Below are 20,479 nucleotides of genomic sequence, written 5' to 3'. Positions count from 1 at the left end.
CCAAACTATGCACCTCTGAAAAGACTGGATAGGAAAGCTGAGTTGTTTTTCCCCCCCTCATCTTTTCTCCTCTACTAAGCAACAACAAAAAAGCCATGCACAAATTTTACAACACCTGATAAAAAATAGATACGAAACCTGTGCACTTCATCACTTGACAAAGCTTGCATCTTCGTTCCTTCGTTGTTTTGATTAGGCCATCCATCACATGACTCACCCCTAAATGAAAAGCTGTTAATAATTTAGCAATATTCACCCCTGCACACACATCAAGACACGCTCTCCATAACCATCAAATCACTGTCCCTTCCCTGCACATGGACACACAGGTACACACCACAAATCTAGGACTAGAGACCACATTTACTTTACAGCTTTAAAAATTAATATATCACCATTATCAGTGTGGTATTTGTTTCAGAACCCATATCTGGGGAGGGGATACTGTACAAATCAGCCCATCTGAAGGAAGGTTTGGGCAAATCTGCCAGAAATGTCTAAGAAAGCCCTGAAATGTGATACACATATCAAAGAGCTTTCTATTTTCAAAAGATGATACCCAGAACAACGCTGCACATTTTCAGAGTAGGAATGAACACAGCTTAAAATCTTGTGGACTAAAATATTTTCATAGAGCAAAAAGGCAGAGTTTTGTTTTCTTTACCCACCTCTTAATGTTACAGGTCAGTGAGAAAATCAAAACACTCATTTGTACATTGATACATATGGTTAACCTGAAAACGAACATTTCAGGTTTTTCTAGAAATCTACCATAAAAACAAGGACTCTATACTTTCATCCAACTACTCACTAGTTCACACTGGCTGCTTCTAAACCAGCAAATCATAATCCCAGATCCAGCAACTCACTCCTCACAATGTCCCATTCCAGAACAAGGAAATTATTCTGCTTGAATCATCCCAAGTAGTCTTATTCAGAGAGTAGCTGCCTCAACTATGGTGAAAACTATTAACAGGGTATCATTCCCTAAAATTTTAATTTTCAAAAACACTTGTCAAATATAGTTGGCAATTAGGGAGCTGCTGACCCCAAATCATATTTTTACTTCAAACAATGTTATCATAACTAAGTCTTCACAAATATCAATTATTAACCAACTATTAAAATAATGAAATAAAACCCTTCTCAGAAACAAACAAGACCAAAGCTTACATATGGCCCATTTTTTGATTTGTTTGTTTGCTTACAGTTCCCACAGCAAAGAACCTTAAAGTAGCTAGGCTGTGGCCTCCCAGAACAATCCAGGGTGTCAACTGAAAAAAGCCATATTGTCAGATTCAGTTCTTACAAAAAAATGTGACCCCTTCTTTATCAACTGAGGGGAGAGATCTGCTGCACATTCCTTGAGTTAAATAGTTAACTTAAATTCAAGAGTTCAATTTCATCAACACAGTTAAAAGCCGAAGACCCACCAAAATTTCACATGATTTGCAAACAAAAGCATCCTCCTGGGCTTCTAGTTCACCCAGATTTATATGAAAATTCACAAGCAGGACAGAGAAATTTTGAGAAAGTCTGTAAAGCTATCAAACAAGAGTTACAATTCAAAGCATAATTCTACAATAAAAACCATCAAATGACAAAGGTGGCTGCAAAATGAAGACAGCCTAGAGTTCTCAGTGAGCTGATACAGAACTATTACCTTTCTTACCCATTTATTTTCTTTAAAAAAAAAATTAAGTTCACAAAGGATTTGGCTAAACATATATTAAAATAATCCTACCAAAAGCAAATGTAAGAAACAGGCATGTAGATCACTTGTTTCAAGAAAAGTTTTATACAGGTGGTTCACAGATCCTCAGCAAGATAACACACAATGTACTACTACACTATAGTTTTAAAAAAAAGTCTAGTTACCACTAGTACAGTTCATAGTTTATTCCGCTATCTTCAAATTCTTTCTCCAAGTTTGTCAGCATTTCAATGAGCATGATTTACATTATCCAGCATTCAGTCTCCCTTCTTAAAAACTCATTAAATTTTGATGTCTGTCTGAATATGTACATATAATCATTATTCTCATTTTATAAATAAGTAATGTCTAAAATAGTGCTGGTCCTGGGTAGCCAATGGGATGAAATGTTTTTAAAACATGCAATATTATTTGATATTTTAAGTTTTGGTATTAATAATCATATACATTTAAAATGGAACCAACTAAATACTAAGTATCACAGCCATTCCTCAGACTGTCCAATATGCAGGCCTTGTAGACTGAAAAACAAAAGGTCTGATCTGAGCAATGTAAAAGGCATGATTCACTCACCTTGAGGAAGTACATTTTCTCTTTCAGGCCACTGAGAATTGCCAAAAGCAAGGTACAGTATTCCCTCGATTCACACCAGAGGATCAAGGACAGTAATTTCCAAATTAGGGCTTATTTCAATTCCTCCCTTTAAGCCATCCTAAAAACCTTCCTTGCAAAATGTCAGGTTAGGAAAATAGAAATCTATTACTATTACAGGATTTACCATCAAAAGATTCCTAACTGAAGCAAGAAGACACACAAAGTAGAAATATAGCAACAGTATCTTACAACTTTGGGGGGGAAAAGCTTTTAAAGTCTCCCCTCCCACCATTCAAAGTATTTCATTTTGTGGGGTATCTCTATTTAAGGCCCTAGGTGCTGATTTTGGCTTGGCCACTGTTTCATACTGATCCAACCGCAATCTCTTTAATAGTTTACAAAACAATATCCACACTTAAAATGTTAACTTAAATCTCATAGTTTTTTAAGTTTATATCTGATGTTGTGACATCATTATAATGCTTTTCATTAAGGAAAAAAAAAAAAAGCTGTAGGTCTTCATTTACAGTACCATGCACTATGAGTAGCTAAGGCATTCATTTGGCACTAGAGAGAAAATTACAGATACAGCTAATTTTAATCTCATATCATTTTTAGCATCAATAGAAATAGGTATGTACCTTTTGCTTAATTTCTGTGATGCATAAAAGATAATCACAGAATACTCTTTAGTTTGAGAGTTAAAATGCTGCTGATAAATGAAATAAAAAAACAAAAGACCTCTGTATAGCCTGTTGGAATAAGTGACATTTTGTGGTGGAAAATTCTGTAGCTCTGACAGAAATACCTTTAAAGTGGTATTGAGAATGATTTCAGCATCAAAAACACTTAATTTCCTACACCACATTAATGACTTTTCTATTTCTTTAAACAGACTAAGAAAGTGAGATAAATCAAAAATATCCTGGTTCCTTTTCATTTGTCATAAACACCTTACCAGGGAAGCACAAATAAATGTCCTCAGGAAAAGTAGCTTCCAAATTTTAAGATACAAGAGGAAAGAAAGAGGGGACAAAAATAGAATGTATAACTACATTGTGACAATTTGTTTCATAAGAAAACAGCATTCATAATTTTTACATGTCTGAGAACTGAATCAAATGCAGATGGCTGCAATTTAGATAAATTACATTAAAACAAAGACTTCAAATAATTCAAGCCTAAAGGCAAAGAGTCCATCAGTATTCTCTGAAAAGTTGGTTTAAGATTATCACTTTGAATATACACTACCCAGCATAATTCAACAATTTCAATGGATTTAATTTTATAAATCTGTAGCTATTATTAGCACTTTTGTTTTCAGATTAATCTGAAGCTATACTTTTTTTAAGTCCTTCTGATGTTAAAATGTGTTGTATCACTTCACATACATTATGGAAGAGTGAAAACTATCTACAGCAGTTTGGCATATGCAGAACACCTGGATCTCCCATTACTTTTAATGTTCCTTTGTAGTTGTTTTTCCTCCATGAAATCCTCGAAACCGCTGCATGGATAACACACTGACATAGGCTAAACAGAAATACTTTTTGTAGGCAGCTGTTTAAAACATTATCAACTTGAAATCATAAATGTCCCTCATTTGTTACACAAACAGAATATTTTATATTCATTCCTTAAAAAAAAAAAAAAAGACAAATAGTTAAGTGACCAATATCCAAACACCTTAATTATAGTTACACCTAAACAATGTGGCTTTGCTTAAAGTGTTTGAAATCAATTACTATATGAGGCTAGAAGACCAAAGACAGAACTAAGGAAGGATGGGTTGAAAGGAAAGGTGGTGGAAAGAAAAGTAAAATTTATGAACACGTAATTCTATTGTCTGTGATTAAAGTCCTTTACTTTAGCACCACATTAAACGATTTTACATATCCAGTCACTTAATGAAATCCAACAAATTCTTCAAGAGTTCTGGGGATCTGGTCTTGATAGTTAATGTCATTAGCCCGAACTGCTCGGGCAGCCAGGCACTTGAGACTCATCTTCATTTGAGTTTTGAGTAGTATTTCAGATACCCCAGTTGTACTTTTGTCTAGTGGAGTCTTATTCTGCTTATTTGTCATGTCGGTGTGAGCGCCAGCTTCAACCAGGCTAATGATGATAGAGTGTAAGGTCAAAAAATCACTGATGGGCCTGTTGTACTGAACAATAATATGAAGGGCACTGTTTCCCTCATTGTCCACAGCATTCACCTCAGCACCACAGTCCAGCAGGAGCTTTGTGACAAGTGCATTTGGAAAACTGCAGACATCATTGGTGTGGAAATCATCGACTGGGGTATTCGAGTTGACAGCTAGATGCAGCAGGGTGAAACCTTCACGAGTTCTGGGGTCAAGGTGAATCAGGTTGTAGATCTGCTTGTTAATTTTGCGCTGATCTTCTTCACTGCAATGTGTTTTGGTGGAGATGCACACTAAATACAGAAAGGTATAGAGATTACATTCGTAATTGTCCATAGCATTGTGGACATCAGCATCCGGGATATTTTTTACTCTGTTCATACTTTGTTCTATTTCCAAAACACTACATCTCAAAACACATTCTATGTCCGGGGCCTTCACGGTTTCATTCAAATGTATCATCTGTGAGAAAACTTGGGCAAATCGAAGAAGATCTTTGTGGGTATTCCTGTTTCCTTTCTGTCTGAGGTGGAGCGCATGAAGCCACAGCTTGATACACTGTTCAAATTCCATATTATCTGCATAAACAGCCCCCCTGTAAATGATGGGATGGGAAACATCAATGTTGTCAGCACCTAAAATCCGTTCCCGAACTATAAGGCCTTCCATGTGAAGAGCATCTCTGTCTTGTCGAATGGATTCCAGTTCCTGAGGGTTTCTACATTCAGTTCTATTCCCATAAGCATGGATTGGTGGCAGAACCTCTTTTTCAAGAATGTTATCACCATCTTGAAACCTCTCCAACATAGCTAAATATAAATAGTGGTATGTCTTCATGATGTCATAGTTCTCGCGGTCATTGGCAAAGGAGGCACCCAAGAGTTCCAAAGCTTCGATCCGACTTCTTCGGTCACAATCAGCATGAGACAGCAACAGTTCAACAACATCAGCTTTACAGCTTTCAGCAGCTACTTTCAATGGTGTCATCCCATGGCCATTCACTACTATAGCAGCTCGCCATTTTATCAGCTCTTTCACAATATCTATGTGCCCGGCTTCAGCTGCAAAGTGCAATGCTGTGGCTCCACAATGTGCTTTAGCGTTGGGGTCAGCACGTTGCTCTAACAGATATCTGACCACATCAGTGTGTCCCTTATATGCTGCGATCATTAGGCAGGTGTTGTCATACTTGTTGGCAATGCTGATGTTGGCATTATTTTCAACCAAATATTTCACAATGTCCAGTCTGCCATCAAAGCATGCTGCCCGCAACGGGGTTGAGTTGGTTACTGTGGTATGGTTCACGTTGGCTCCATGGCTGACTAGAAGTTTAACGACTTCAAAATGTCCTGCTCCTGCAGCACACCAAAGAGCAGTGGCACCATCAATGACATACCTGCATATAAAAAGAATAAACAATTAGGTAATAGAAATCAGATGCCCTAACATAAGTTTAAAAGATGTGTTCGTCTGCACTGATAAGGCATCCCTCTCCAGAACAGTAATAAAATACTATTCCTAGTGAACATAAAAACAGGCAATTTTATGGGGTAGGGAGAGAAGACAGGAAGGGAGGGGATGGGAGGGGAGGGAAGGAGAGGGGAGGGGGGATAGTAGAGGTTAGGAAAGGCAGCAGAATACAACATACACTAGCATGGCAGTAGGTAAAAAAGTGGATGTGTAACCGATGTGAATCTGCATTATGTATATAGGGTAAAAATGGGAGTTCATAATCCGCTTGAATCAAATGTATGAAATATGATATGTCAAGAACTTTGTAGTTTTTGAACAATAAAAAAAAAAAAAAAAAAACAGGCAATTTTGGGCTGGGGTTGTGATTCAGCAGTAGAGTGCTTACCCAGTATATGCAGGGACCTGGGTTCAATCCTTAGCACCACATAAAAATGAATGAATGGAAAAAAGGTATTGTGTTCAACTTCAACTGAACATATTAAAAAAAAAAAAAAGGAAATTTCAATAAATGTATTACTATCACTGTTATTTCTAAAGCTCATGTGTGTGTGTTGCTGAGAACTGAACCCAGGTCCTAATGCATACAAAGCAAGCACTCTACCACTGAGTTACATCCCCAGCCACCTAAAGCATATTTTTAAAAAAATATTTATTTAGAAGTAGTTGGACACAATACCTTTATTTTGTTTATTTATTTTTATGTGGTGCTGAGGATTGAACCCAGGGCCTCGCCCACGCTAGATGAGAGCTCTACCACTGAGCCACAATCCCAGCCTAGCTAAAGCATATTTTTAAAATAAACTGAAGAATTGCCCACTTGCTACTAGCAATAAGCAAATAAATTCCAGGAAAGAAAAAAAATTGTATGAAGGTTTGTAACATCTTTACCACCAAGCTGATTTTGTAGCTCTTAAAAACACAGCAGTCTCCCTTCATTAGGAAAACCCTACTCCCTACAATAACGATGTATTAGATACTGCTTTCAGGTGTGTGGGGGAAAAGCAGATAATATGCTCACTTTGTGAAATTATTATGTACTTATAATTAATGGGGTTTTTTTGTGAATAATATGCCCCAATTTGAAACATTTTATGTTTCTACTTGTGTTCCTCAAACAAACTATTATTGGGGATTTGAAAGGGAGAATACTAACAGCAAAAATCAACTAGTACTTCCAGAGAACCAAACAGGTTACCTTATATGATGGGACTTTGTGACTCTGTATTCACCACCTAATTACTGAACCTCATATGTGCTAAGGTTGCTACCTAACATATAAAATTAGACTCTTGCCAGAAGTACAATCTTTCCCACTTTTCCACTTTAAATTTTTTCCCAATTTTTGTTTTGTTTTGTTGTTATTGTTTGTTTGGGGATTAAACCTAACAGCACTTGACCACTGAGCTACATCCCAGTTTCTTTTCATTTATTTTGAGACTGGCCTGGAACTTAAGATTCTCCTGCCTGAACCTCCCAAATCACTGGGATTACAGATGTTTACCATTACACCCAGCTCATTTTCTCAATTTTTAATCCTACTACTGACCATAAATCCTAAAAAGTAGATATTTTCCAGAGCAATTCAGATCTACTATGCTATAAAACTAATAAGTACACATGCAAGTGTTAAGGGAAAAAGTCAAAGAATTATTCACAAAGGAATTAAGTCTACATAACAAAAATCTCACTAATGAGCTTCTCACTGCACAATCTTATGTTTTAAGGTTTTACGTCAAATTTATTCGCCATGAAGTGAAGAAAGAATAAGCTCCCCTTGGTGCTATGCTTTGAATGTGTCAGTTCACAAATCCAGGTGTTGCCAATGTGAGGTAGAGTCTTAAGAGATAAGTAGATGATTGAGGGCTCCTCCCTTCCCAAATGAATTAAGACAAGTAGAAAAGAGACTTCATGCAGTGGTTGGTTGGTTGGCAACTGGCCTTCTGCCTTCTACCTTGTGGAGACAATATTCCATTCCTCCTCTCTGAAGAATTCAGCCCTCACTCACAACCAAACCTACCAGTACCTCAATCTTCGACTTTCCAGCTTCCGGAGAAATGAATTTCCATTCTTAATAAATTACCTGTTTTGGGTTCTTGTTACAGCAGCATAAAATTGACTAAGATGTATAAAACAGTTTAACCTCGGTTAACACCACCATAAAAAAACATCACCCAATACCACTTTTGCTAGAAACAAAACACCCAATTCATAATTCAAGCAATTATTTTTTTCAGTTTCAAATCATTACACAAAATGGAGGGGGAATGGTGGTGCACACCTATGATCTCATTGGCTTAGAAGGCTGAGTCAGGAGGATTGCAAGTTCACAGCCAGCCTCAACACTGTTAAGACCCTAAGCAACTCAGTGAGACACTGTCTCTAAATAAAATTTAAAACAGGGCTAAGGATGTGTCTCAGTGGTCGGGTGCCTGCCCCTGAGTTCAATCCCCAGTACCCCCCTCCAAAAAAAAAAAAATTATTACACAAAATGTCTATAAGTACAAGTCTTCTCAGCTGGCAATGCTTATCTATAAGGAGGAGAGTAGCACTAACTAGAAAGTCTTGAAGGTGTAAAAATGTCCTTGTATGTTGATCTGGGTGGTAGCTACCTGGATGAATATTTACAGAAAAAAATTCAGCAAACTGGACACTTAAGATATGTGCATTTTACTATATGATAATACTAAAAAATTAGAAGAATTCTGAAATTTCTTTTTAAATTTTTATTTTTAAAAATGTTATTTGGGGGCTGGGGATGTGGCTCAGCAGTAGAGCGTTCACCTCGCACGCACAAGACACCCTGGTTCGATCTTCAGCACCACATAAAAATAAATAAGAGAAATAAAGGTACTGTGTCCAACTACAACTAAAAAATAAATATTTTTTAAAAAATGTTATTTGGTCTGCACTTGCCTAGCACTTGCAAAGCCCTGGGTTTAAACCCAATCTCTGTTGAAACAAAGAGAGAAAGTCCATCTAATTATTAACTGATTTTTAAGAAATAAAGAATCAGTAAATTAAGATATACCAGTGGTGTGTTTTATTAATAGTTGCCAACTGTACCTATGGCCAAGAGTTCAGTTCAATAAAAACTCATGTACTATAATTATAAATACAAAGTTCAATAAAACGCTTTCACCGTCAACAAAAAATGCCATTTGCAACATCAAAAATATCAATACCTAGTTATAAACCAAATGAAAAACGTGCAAAACATCTACACTTAAAACTATAAAACACTCCAAAGGCTAACAGAAGAAAACCCAAAATAAATGGAGAAATGATTCATGTTCATGGTATTGAAGACACCATAGTGTTCAGATGTGAATTTTCCATCAAAAAAATCTACACATCTGATAAGATCAAAATCTTAGCAGATGGGCTGGGGATGCCGCTCAAGCCGTGCTCACTTGGCGCGCAAGGGGCGCTGGATTCGATCCTCAGCACCACATAAAAATAAAGACATGTCCACCAAAAAACTGAAAAATAAATTTTAAAATATTCTCTCTTCGCTCTCTCTCTTTAAAAAAAAAAAAATCTCAGCAGATTGTGTGTGTGTGTGTGTGTGTGTGTGTGTGCATGCATGAGCACATTCACATGTATAGAGAAATAAACAGACCAATTCTAAAAAGTATACGGAAATGCAACCAAGACAATCATGAAGAAAAATAAGGTTGGAGGACTAACTACAGTAATTAAGAAAAGCATGTCACTGGCACAAAGACAGAGAAACATATCAATAGAACAAAAAATTCTAGAAATGGACTCACACATGTAAGAATCACTTGGTTTATGACAAAGGCTCCAGGGAAATTCAAATAGAAAGTATGACCTTTTTAATAAATAGTGCTGGTGCAACTAAATAACCTCTGTGGCAAAAAAAAAAAAAAAAAAAAAAATTAGCCTTGACTTCTACCTCATACTATATACAAAATAACAGTAATATAAGCCTTTAGACAAAAGACAGTACCCCTTTCATGTTCAAAACACTAGAAAAACCAGGGACAGTAGGAACATACCTCAACATCATAAAAGCTATATGTGCTAAACCCAAAGCAAACATCATTCTAAAATGGAGAAAAATTGAAAGCATTCCCTCTAAAAACTAGAACAAGATAAGGATGCCCTCTTTCACCACTTCTATTCAACATCATCTTTGAAACTGTAGCCACAGCAATTAGATAGGAAAAATAAATTAAAGGAAAACGAATAGAAAAAGAAAAACTCAAAGTATCACTATTTGCCAATGACATAATTCTACATTTAGAAGAGCCAAAAAATTCCACCAGAAAACTTCTAAAACTCATAAATTAATACAGCAAAGTACAGGATATAAAATCAACACCCATAAATCAAACATGTTCCTATACATGTTACAAATCTACTTAGAGAAATTAGGAAAACTACCCACTCACAATAGCTTCAAAAAAAATAAAATACTTGGGAATCAATGTAACAAAAGGGGTAAAAGACCTCTACAATGAAAACTACAGAACACTAAAGAAAGAAATTAAAGAAGATCTTAAAAGATGGAAAGACGCCCCCCCCATGCTCCTGGATAGGCAAAAATTAATATTGTCAAAATGGCCATATTAACAAAAGTGTTATACAGATTTAATGCAATTCCTATTAAAATCCCAATGATATTCTTCATAGAACTAGAAAAAGCAATTCTGAAATTCATTTGAAAAAAACAAAAAACCCAGAATAGCCAAAGCAATCTTCAGCAAGAAGTGTAAAGCAGGAAGCATCACACTACCAGACCTTAAACTATATACTACAGAATCATAGCAAAAACAGCATATTAACACCAAAACAGATATATAGACCAATGATACAAAACAGAAGACACAGAGACAAACCCACAAGAAAAAAAAAAAAATACAATTATCTCATACTAGACAAAGGCACCAAAAACATTCACTGGAGAAAAGACAACCTATTCAATAAATGGTGCTGGGAAAACTGGAAATCCACATGTAACAAAATGAAATTAAACCCCTATTTCTTACCCTGCACAAAACTCAAAGTAGATCCAAGACTTAGGCACTAGATCAGAGACTCTGCCCCTAAGAAAAGAAAAAGTAGGCCCAAATCTTCATCATGTCAGCTTAGGACCTGACTGACTAACTGCCTTACCAAGACTCCTAAAGCATAAGAAGTAAAATCAAGAATCAATAAATTGGACAGATTCAAACTAAAAAGCTTCTTCTCAGCAAGCAAATCAATAACATGAAGAGAGAGCCTACAGAATGGGAGAAAAATGTTTGTCACATGCACCTGAGACAGAGCATTAATCTCCAGGATATTTAAAGAACTCAGAAAATTTAACACCAAAAAAACAAATAACCTAATCAATAAATGGACTAAGGAACTGAACAGACACTTCACAGAAGAAACAATCGATCAACAAATATATGAAAAATTGTTTACATCTTTAGCAATTAGAGAAATATGAATCAAACTACTCTAAGATTTCATCTCACCTCAATCAGAATGGCAATAATAAAGAATACAAACAATAAATGTGGGGGAAAAGGTACATTCATACGCTGCTGGTGGGAATACAAACTGGTGCAACCATTAGGGAAGGTGGTTTGTAGATTCCTCAGAAAACATGAAACAGAACCACCATTTGACCCAGCTATTCCATTTCTCAGTTTATACCCAAAGGACTTAAAATCTGCACATTACACTGATGCATCTCAATTCACAACAGCTAAACTATGAAACCAACCTAGATGCCCTTCAACAGATGAATGGATTAAAAAAATTATACACACACACAATGGATTATTACTCAGCTGTAAATTAGAATGAAATTATGGCATCTGCAGGTAAATGGATGGATGGAAGGAGCTGGAGAATATGATGATAAGCAAAATAAGCCAATCCCAAAAAAACAAAAGCCAAATGTTTTCTGATTAGTGGATGCTAATTCACAATGGGGTTGCAAGGAAGGGTGCTAGGGAAGAATAAAATTACTTTAGGTAGAGGGGAGTAAAGGGAAGGGAGGGGGTATGGGATAGCAAAGATAATAGAATAAATCAGATATTATTACCTTATGTATATATGTAACTATACAACTGGTGGTATTCTACATCATGAATAACCAGAAGAATGAAAAATTATCCATTACATATAATGTATCAAAGTGTATTCTACTGTCATGTATAACTAATTAAAACAAATTGTAAAAAAATTTAAAATATTAAAAAAATATAAACCTTTAATGTGAAAAGCAAACAGTAAGGGCTTTTTTAAAAGAATAGACGCTTTGATAGGGACAGCATCACACGCCTATAATTCCAGCTACTTGGGGAGTTGAGGCAGGAGAATAGTAAATTCATGGCTAACCTCAGCAACTTAGCAAGAATGCGTCTCAAAATAAAAAATAAAAAGAAGTGCAGATGTAGGGTAGAGTACCACTAAATTCAATCTCTAGTATCCCCAACCGCATCCCTCTTCACATAAAGAATAGACTTAGTGACCTTGGGAATTGATCATTAATTTCTTAAACAATTCATAAAATTATTATTAATCATAAACGACAAAGTGATTTACTGCACTTCATTAAAAAAAAGAAATTTCTTTTTTTTTTAAATATTTGTTTTTTAGTTGTAGCTGGACACAATACCTTTATTTTTATTTGTTTTTTTTTTATTTGGCGCTGAGGATAGAACCCAGGGCCTAGCACGTGCTAGGCAAGCGCTCTACCACTGAGCCACAATCCCAGCCCAAAAAAAAGGAATTTCCATTGATCAAAAGACTTTACTTAAAAAGTGAATAAGCAATCCACTCATTGTAAGAAGATATCTGCAACAGATATATTTGCCAAATCAATAAGAAAAAGGCAAACAACCTATTTTTTTAAAACAACGAGATATAGGACTGAACAAGTAGGCTTCACAGAAGATTTCCAAATGACCACTATGAAAAGATGCTCAAGATAATTCCTCACCAGAGAAATGCAAACTAAGACTAGTATTGTCCAACACATACCCACCAGAAATGCTAGAATTAACAAGACTGATAGGACAATACTAAGTGTAGACCAGGATGTGGAGCAACTGAAACTCTTGATACTGGCAGAAACTGCTGGTACAAATGTAATTTGGTTCAATCTCTCTGGAAAAACTGGCACTATCCATTAGTTAAACATGTACCTACTTATGCCAGCATTTCTTCTTACTTCTCCTTAATATATACCAAAGAAAAATGAATGCAAATGTCTACCAAAAGACAAATATAAAAATATCCGTAAACGCTTTATTCTTAATAGTGAAATACTGAAAATAACCAAAATATCCATTAAGTGGAAAATGGATAAACTGAAGTATTTTCATGTAGCATTAAAGAAATTAAGTCACATGCTACTGTTACATGGATGCATCTCATAAATACTGTATTAGCACAAAAAGCTAAACACATAAGAGCATACTAAATGATTTCATTTACAGAAGCTCAAGTACAAACAAAACTAACCTACAATAATAGATGCTGGGAGCCATCAGCCAAGTAGGTATGACAATTTCCTTGCCAGCGTACCCCCATGTTTCTTTAGTGGAAGGACTCGTGGAAATAGGACATTTTGCAGCGACATTGCATGTAAGGTGACCTTGCTCAAGGACCAGGGAGGATCCGTGTTTAGGGTGTTCCCAGTTTAGCATAATCCGCCCCGTTTAGAATAGGGCATATCCTGCTGCCTGAGTTCCTCTTGAGTTCTTAGGGTCAGACAGTATATTTGGGAGACAGAAGCCCAGTGGGTGTGGATTTGGGCAGAGAACGTGGATTTCCCCAGAGCGTGTTTGTAGAAGGCCGGTGTGAGATCGGGAATAAAGAATTGCTGTTTGAATCTACAAGCTGTGAGTGGCTCGTGATTTGTGCCCAGCCAGACTGCGGCAAATAGAAGTCAGAATAATCATTACTTCTGGGAGGGGAAAAGAGAGAAATTGAGAAGGGGCATAAAGAAAATTGTTAGGGTGATTAAAATATTAATTAACATTAATATTAGCATTAATCAAGAAAGTGATTAAATGTATTTAAGGTTCATGTACTTCGCTAGATGTTATGCTTTAATTCGTATGTGTATGTGTGTGTGTGTAAACAGGAGGCACAAATGGCTTTAAATAGTTTCAATGACTACAAATGTTTTATATCAAAGATTTTCAATATACCAAGCACCGTATTAACCACTTAATAATGCAATAGATCTCATTTAATCTTTACAGTTACAATGGCCCAATGAGGTAGATACTAACATTATGTACATTTTACAAATATAACTGACAGGTTTACTTGAGATTGAATATACAAAAGTACTTTGAGTATCATAAAATGCACCCAATGGAAAGAAACATAGTACATGTTACTGTTCAAACATTTGTTTCAAATTAAAAAGCAAATTTTCCAAACTGATTATTAATATAATCTGCCAAAAAACAAATACATAGTTATGTATGATTATATTTAGATGGTTAGTTACAATATTTCCTTGCTCTGTTTTTTAAAATATAAAATTACTCACATTATATAATATGAATCCAAACTACTTAAAACTCAAAAAAATGTTACATTAAAATAAGCACTCAGGGGCTGGGATTGTGGCTCAGAGGTAGAGTGCTTGCCTAGCATGCATGAGCCACTGAGTTCGATTCTCAGCACCACATAAATATAAAATAAAGATATTGTATCCACCTATAACTAAAAACAAATACTAAAAACAAAAGGCACTCACATTGTCTTTAACTCTAGTAATTAAAGTATTACCCTTTTAAAGAGAAAGAGAAAAAGTGATTAGAATATTTTTTACCTCAAACTTCCCAGAATCTATGATAAAGTAAAAATACTAAACTGTAAGTATGTACTTCCCTTGGTTTTCATAATGGAAACTATTTGGTCAGTTTAATATTTTTGCTGGAATAGTCTCATCAGTTCCATTTTTTTCCTTATAATTCTATACAGTAATGTCACAGAAACCTCAAAAAAGTTCCAATTAACTTTTTAGCAACATTCAATAAGTTACTATGAGAGAAACCATAGAAAACAATCTTTCCAGTCGAAGTCCAAAACTATAGTGCAAATTCTCTATTATGCTTTATCTTATAATAAAAAAACTATAATCTTATATTCACCTTTTCAAACAAAAATTATGTATCAGACCACAGAAAGTTTTCACAGTAAGAGATAACTTTTTTAAAATATTTTTTAGTTGTCAATGGACCTTTTATTTATTTATATGCAGTGCTGAGAATCGAACCCAGTACCTCACACATGCTAGGTAAGTGCTCTATCCCAGCCTAAGAGATAACATTTCTTTTTTTTTTTTTTTTTTGAGAATTTTTAATATTTATTTTTTAGTTTTCGGCGGACACAACATCTTTGTTTGTATGTGGTGTTGAGGATCGAACCCGGGCCGCACGCATGCCAGGCGAGCGCGCTACCGCTTAAGCCACATCCCCAGCCCCAAGATAACATTTCTAATCACAAAGCTAAGCACACCGATCTCCAGATTCAATGTGAACTACAAATGCCTAGTTCAAGCATTTGAAATGCAAATAAAAATTCATTAAATGTATATGGTCAGCACTTTATTTTAGCTAGAGTCCTTAATATCACTTATTTCATCAAACATAGTTCCTTCAAACATATATTGGCAAGGACTTTCTAAATGCAGTCAGATGATGGTGTGCCACAAGCCTATCCTACACCTGGACATTTATGAATAGTATTAGTACTAACACTGACTTTAAATGTAAGGGCACTCAATAAAAAGCTTCAGCATTCTCACAGGTCCTGTTCTCCCCCATCCATGTCAGCAAACCTCCTCAAGGACAGGTGGTCCCCACAAATACTGGCAGAGAGCAGTCAGACCTCAGTCCAGCACAATATTCCATGGTCACATGACACTATTCCTTTATTCTGTTCCACACCTACAACATTCTTAGCAGCTTCCCATTCTCCAACTACAGGTTCTTCTTTCATTCTCATGACTTTTCTTCTTGTCCACTCACTTATGTCAACTTTGGTACTCATGTGTTAAGTCATAAGTAAAATAATATCAAATATTGCTCCTAAGAAAAAGCAAACAAGAACTGAAATTATCAATATGGGGCTTAATATAAGTGGTGTTCCCCTCCCCCTTAAGTCTTAATTGAATCCAGTTTGGTTTCCTAAGGTATTACAAAATAAGGTATTATTAAAAAAAGTTTTAGGCAGAATACATACTTGAAAAAAAAAATATATATATATATATATCTACTTTTATACAATAGTTATTTATTTTTGTCCCTCCCTTTCACACACATACCTACAAAACACAGCAAACAAACTCATAACTAAAGATACTGTTGCAGGGACTGGGGTTGTGGCTCAGGGGTACAGCACTCAACTAGCACATGCAAGGCCCTGTGTTTGATCCTCAGCACCACATAAAAAATAAAGGTATTATGTCCAACTACAACTAAAATAAAATAAAAGGTACTATCGCATGGGCTGAAGCTAAGAAATGAGTCATTCTAAAGACAAATACCAAGTGAATAACAGAAATCATAAAAAAAATATTAAGTGAAGAGCAGGAGAGATGGTGAATAATTTGGCCAAAACTCGTGCAGATGGTATGCAAATAACTAAAAATTAGAAAGTTATCTATTTCATACATAAAGAGAATATGTTTGTTAGTGTCCATTGGCTATGGGTCTCAACTGCCAAGAGAAGATAAAGTAGAGGAATTGGCAAAGTACTTTCAAGAAGCCAACACTAGGACAGGGGGTACAGCTCAGAAGTAAAGCCCTTGCCTGGCTTGCACAAGGCTCTGAGTTCCATCTGCAACACCTCAAAACAGAAAACAAAAGCCAAACCCAAAGGATTGAGTGAGCTTCATATTGTTAACACCACTCAGGCTAACATTTTCACAGTATCTGAGTAAGTGCAAAGACCAATTATCACATTTACAAATAATCTTTTCTGGTTCTGAAATGCAAAAATCATTTTGGGATAAACTCCAAAATAATCCCACAAACTGGCATGAGGGCCAGAAAGGTGGCCATAAACTTCGATTCTTCTCTTTTATCAATTAATTGGTAAGTTCCTCAAAAGTGGAAACCTTATAATTTCCTCTTTATACTCAACAGAAAGTGATTCAGGGTTAGGCCTACCACGGCATTTAGTAAATAAAATAAATACTAGACTACTTCAACACAGCAGCTAATAAATTCACAGTTGTAATAATCTATAAGCTAGATTATAGTTTACAGATTCAAGAAAGCTCCAAGAAAATGGCAAATGGTGGAAATGTTTGAAACTGCAGTTTTGCCAGTTTTATTCTTTATATTTTACACAAGGATCATTAAAAGAGAGCTGGTCCCCACCTCTTTCCAGTCTCCCACAATCTCTTTTGTAATTACCCCATCTTAAATTTTTTCTTGCAATAGCAATGAAACATTTGTCATTGCGCCAAGCAGCTGTCCCTCTTCTACATATCTACTCTCTTTAAAGCCCAACTCATAATCACCTCTTTAGTGAGGTCTTCCATGATCCCCACCCCCACTGCAAAGCTGAGCACTCTCCCTGTTTTCCCTCAGTAATCCAAAGATTTCTAAGCCTAAATGGCAAAGCATCTGTAATTACTCATTCATATATCTATTTCTCCCCCTATACACACTGTCATCCTCCACAGTGGGAACACTATGTCATTTGTCTCTACATACCAATACCTAGCTACTACAGAGTCTGGCACACAGTAGGTGTTCAATATATGTTTGCTTGCTACACCCCTTAATTTCACTGGCCAGTGCAGAATACTGGACAAGGTAAGCCACTAAACACACTCAATGCTATATTTCTAGTCATTTCAGGTTATTTTAATTGCCTCCTCAAAATAGCTTTGATGATCCAAGAAGATACCAATAAGCAAAGCCTTTCTAACTTCTTTAGAAAACTATTTTCTCTCCTGACTGTTGTCTCTTATCCACATTAGCAAGTTCATTAGCAGTAGTGTTCCCTGTAGCTGTTATTGCAGAGAATCATAGCTTAATGGACACATGTGCTTATATAGCTGGAATGATGCTGGAAGTTCATGGGTCATTCTGTTTTACTCCTGCTCTAGGAGTAGGTAAAGCTATGAGAACGCAGGAAGTTAAAAAAAAAAAAAAAAAAAAAAAACAGAGAAACTAGTAAGGGGAAGCACGCATGAAACAGGCTGCCATCTTTAGTCAACACCATCTTCTTAATGGTCCAGAGATAAGCCACCACCCATGGGCTATCATGGGTTAAGATGTTAACACTCTAAAACATTTCCTCTCATCTAAAACAGAATAAAAAGCTTTTATTAATTAAACCTAAAACAGAATCAACCGAGGGCTGGGGTTATAGTTCAGTGATGGTAGGCTTGCCTGGCACATGTGAGGCACTGGGTTGGATCCTCAGCACCACATAAAGATAAATAAATAAAATGAAAGTATTGTGTCCATCTACAATTAAAAAATATTTTTTTTTAAAAGTCAACCAAAATTAACATGTCCTGGTCATCTTGAAAAAGCAATGTTTTTTCAATGGGGTTTTAAGCAGGTAATTTTTGATCACCAAAACTAAGCATACATCCTTTTTATGCTTGGACGTCATCTACTTCAAAAGAAGAAAATGCTAAAAAAGCCTACCCACTGGTATGAGTCAATAAAAACCAATGCAATCAATGATGCAAAACCTTTATGCAGTTGTAATCTGTAAAAAAAAAAATGTTTAAATCCTCCAGCACAGAAAAGAGGATAACATAAAACCTGACAATTCTGTTATTATCATATCCCAAAGTATGTTCAATTAAACTCAAAGAACAAATTTTTAACAGTGACAATATAAATTTCTGAACTCCCCACCTCAAATTTCAACAGTAACTAATCAAGCTTCCCCACATCATCACATGTACTTTAACAATGGCACCATCTTCTACATCAGGTCCAGTGTCACTTTTTAGCCAACATATCAATCCCAGCAATGTGGAAGACTCGGAATCATGTCTTGAGATGTCTGGCTGTGTGTCAATCCCTCAAGAGACTGCAGCTGCTTCTGGTTCTAGAGACTCATTTTGACATAAAAGCCTCAGCAAACTGCTGGGGGCTTTATCGGCCCACTCACATGAAGGGGAGAAACTGGGTGGCCAAATAATCCATCAGAGGTCTTCAGTTTTAATTGCTGACCTCGTTAATTTCTGATCTCCATTACAACGCCAGTACTGATAAAGGTAAAACCTGGAATGCAGCTACCCCTCCACACCGCTTGTTCACGGACTACCTAGTAGAGAAGACCATTAGATCAAGACTGAGGGTGTGGCTCTCCATCTACAGAGGGAATAGGGTAGAGACAGATGAAGATAGGCAGCAAAATATGGGATGCAGTGTTAACCCTAGGAGATGAATTGGGCACTTAGTAGGACTGGAGGAGGTACAAGAAAGGAAAAGTGAGTACCCACATGAAGGAGGGTAAGGGAGGGCAGGGTCCATGAACTGGGTCCGCGGGCATCGGAGGGGAGGTTGTAGTTTGGTATACCTACCCGTCGAAGCGGACGGTGCCAGTCTGCTGGGTCTGCACACGGTAATGTTCTAACAGCAAGCGCACCACCTTGGCATGCCCATTGCGGGCTGCGATGATGAGGGGCGTGGATCGCTGCCCTCCCTGCTGGCTGACATAGCCGAGCAGATAGCGGATATCGCTTTCAGACCGGTTGAGAAGCAAGGCGGCCAGAGTCAACACCTTGCCCTCGCTGGCCGCCTTGTATACATAGCCAGCCAGGCCCTCCATGGCCGCCGCCAACTCCAACACCCGTTTGGTCGCCACCGCTGCTGCTGCCTTGCGCCCCCGGAGGCCGCGTTCGCCAGCACTTCAGACCTGGGCCCTCACAGCCCATTCAACAGGGCGCCGTCGCCGCCGCCGCGCCCAGGCAGCAGCGCGGCCCGGGGAGGGCGGAGACGCAGGGGTGGCCGAGCGCCGCAGGGGCACGTCTGCGACCCGGCCCCGGCAGGGAGGAGGGCGGTCAGGGCCGCCCCCAAGGCCCCAGGCGCCGGCCCTGGGCCGAGGAGATCTCCATGGCGGCCGCCGCCCCGGGCCTCAGGCCGGACCCCTCCTTCCTGCGGGATGCGACAGGCGCGTGCCCGAGCTACGGGTCGCCAGCGGAGCCCCGAGAGGGCCGCGCGCGCCCTGGATGGCGAACGATGGGCGCGCCTCACCCGACCCGGCCCACCCGGCCTAAGGCCGAAAACTGCCTCCGCCTCTGCTCTCCGCTGTCCTTGGCTGGAAGAAACCCGCAAGCGCTCGCCCACCGGAGCTCAGAAGTGCTGGGCACCTTGCAGGGCTTTGCTGACCCACGCGTGGGTGGCCCCGGAGCGACGCGGAACGCTCCCGCAGGATCAGAGCCGGAACTTGGGGCGGGAGGCAGGCGAGCCTCCGCAGACAGGGCCGGGAGGGGGGAGGGAGGAACGGTTAAGTGGGGTGTCTCTTCCAAAGCCGACCGGCCGGCAAACGAGGCCTTGATGAAGAAAGGTTCTGCTACGCGGAGTTGGCG

At 37.8% G+C, this 20,479-nt stretch overlaps 1 protein-coding gene across 1 annotated transcript; it reads right to left on the bottom strand.

Annotated features, from left to right (window-relative positions):
• Positions 1 to 1,819: 1,819 nt before the first annotated feature.
• Fem1b (fem-1 homolog B) lies at positions 1,820 to 20,210 on the bottom strand. The gene is made up of 2 exons (XM_076851001.2): positions 19,472 to 20,210; positions 1,820 to 5,848 (listed from the first exon to the last, which is right to left on the bottom strand). The coding sequence occupies exons 1-2, from the start codon at positions 19,717 to 19,719 to the stop codon at positions 4,213 to 4,215; spliced, it is 1,884 nt and encodes a 627-aa protein (XP_076707116.1). The 5' UTR covers positions 19,720 to 20,210; the 3' UTR covers positions 1,820 to 4,212.
• Positions 20,211 to 20,479: the final 269 nt, after the last annotated feature.

The sequence above is a fragment of the Callospermophilus lateralis genome, chromosome 3 (assembly GCF_048772815.1).
Source record: "Callospermophilus lateralis isolate mCalLat2 chromosome 3, mCalLat2.hap1, whole genome shotgun sequence".
In the NCBI taxonomy this organism is placed as follows: domain Eukaryota; kingdom Metazoa; phylum Chordata; class Mammalia; order Rodentia; family Sciuridae; genus Callospermophilus; species Callospermophilus lateralis.
The sequence above is the reverse complement of the archived record's forward strand: the minus strand, read 5'-3'. Positions and strand labels throughout refer to the sequence as shown.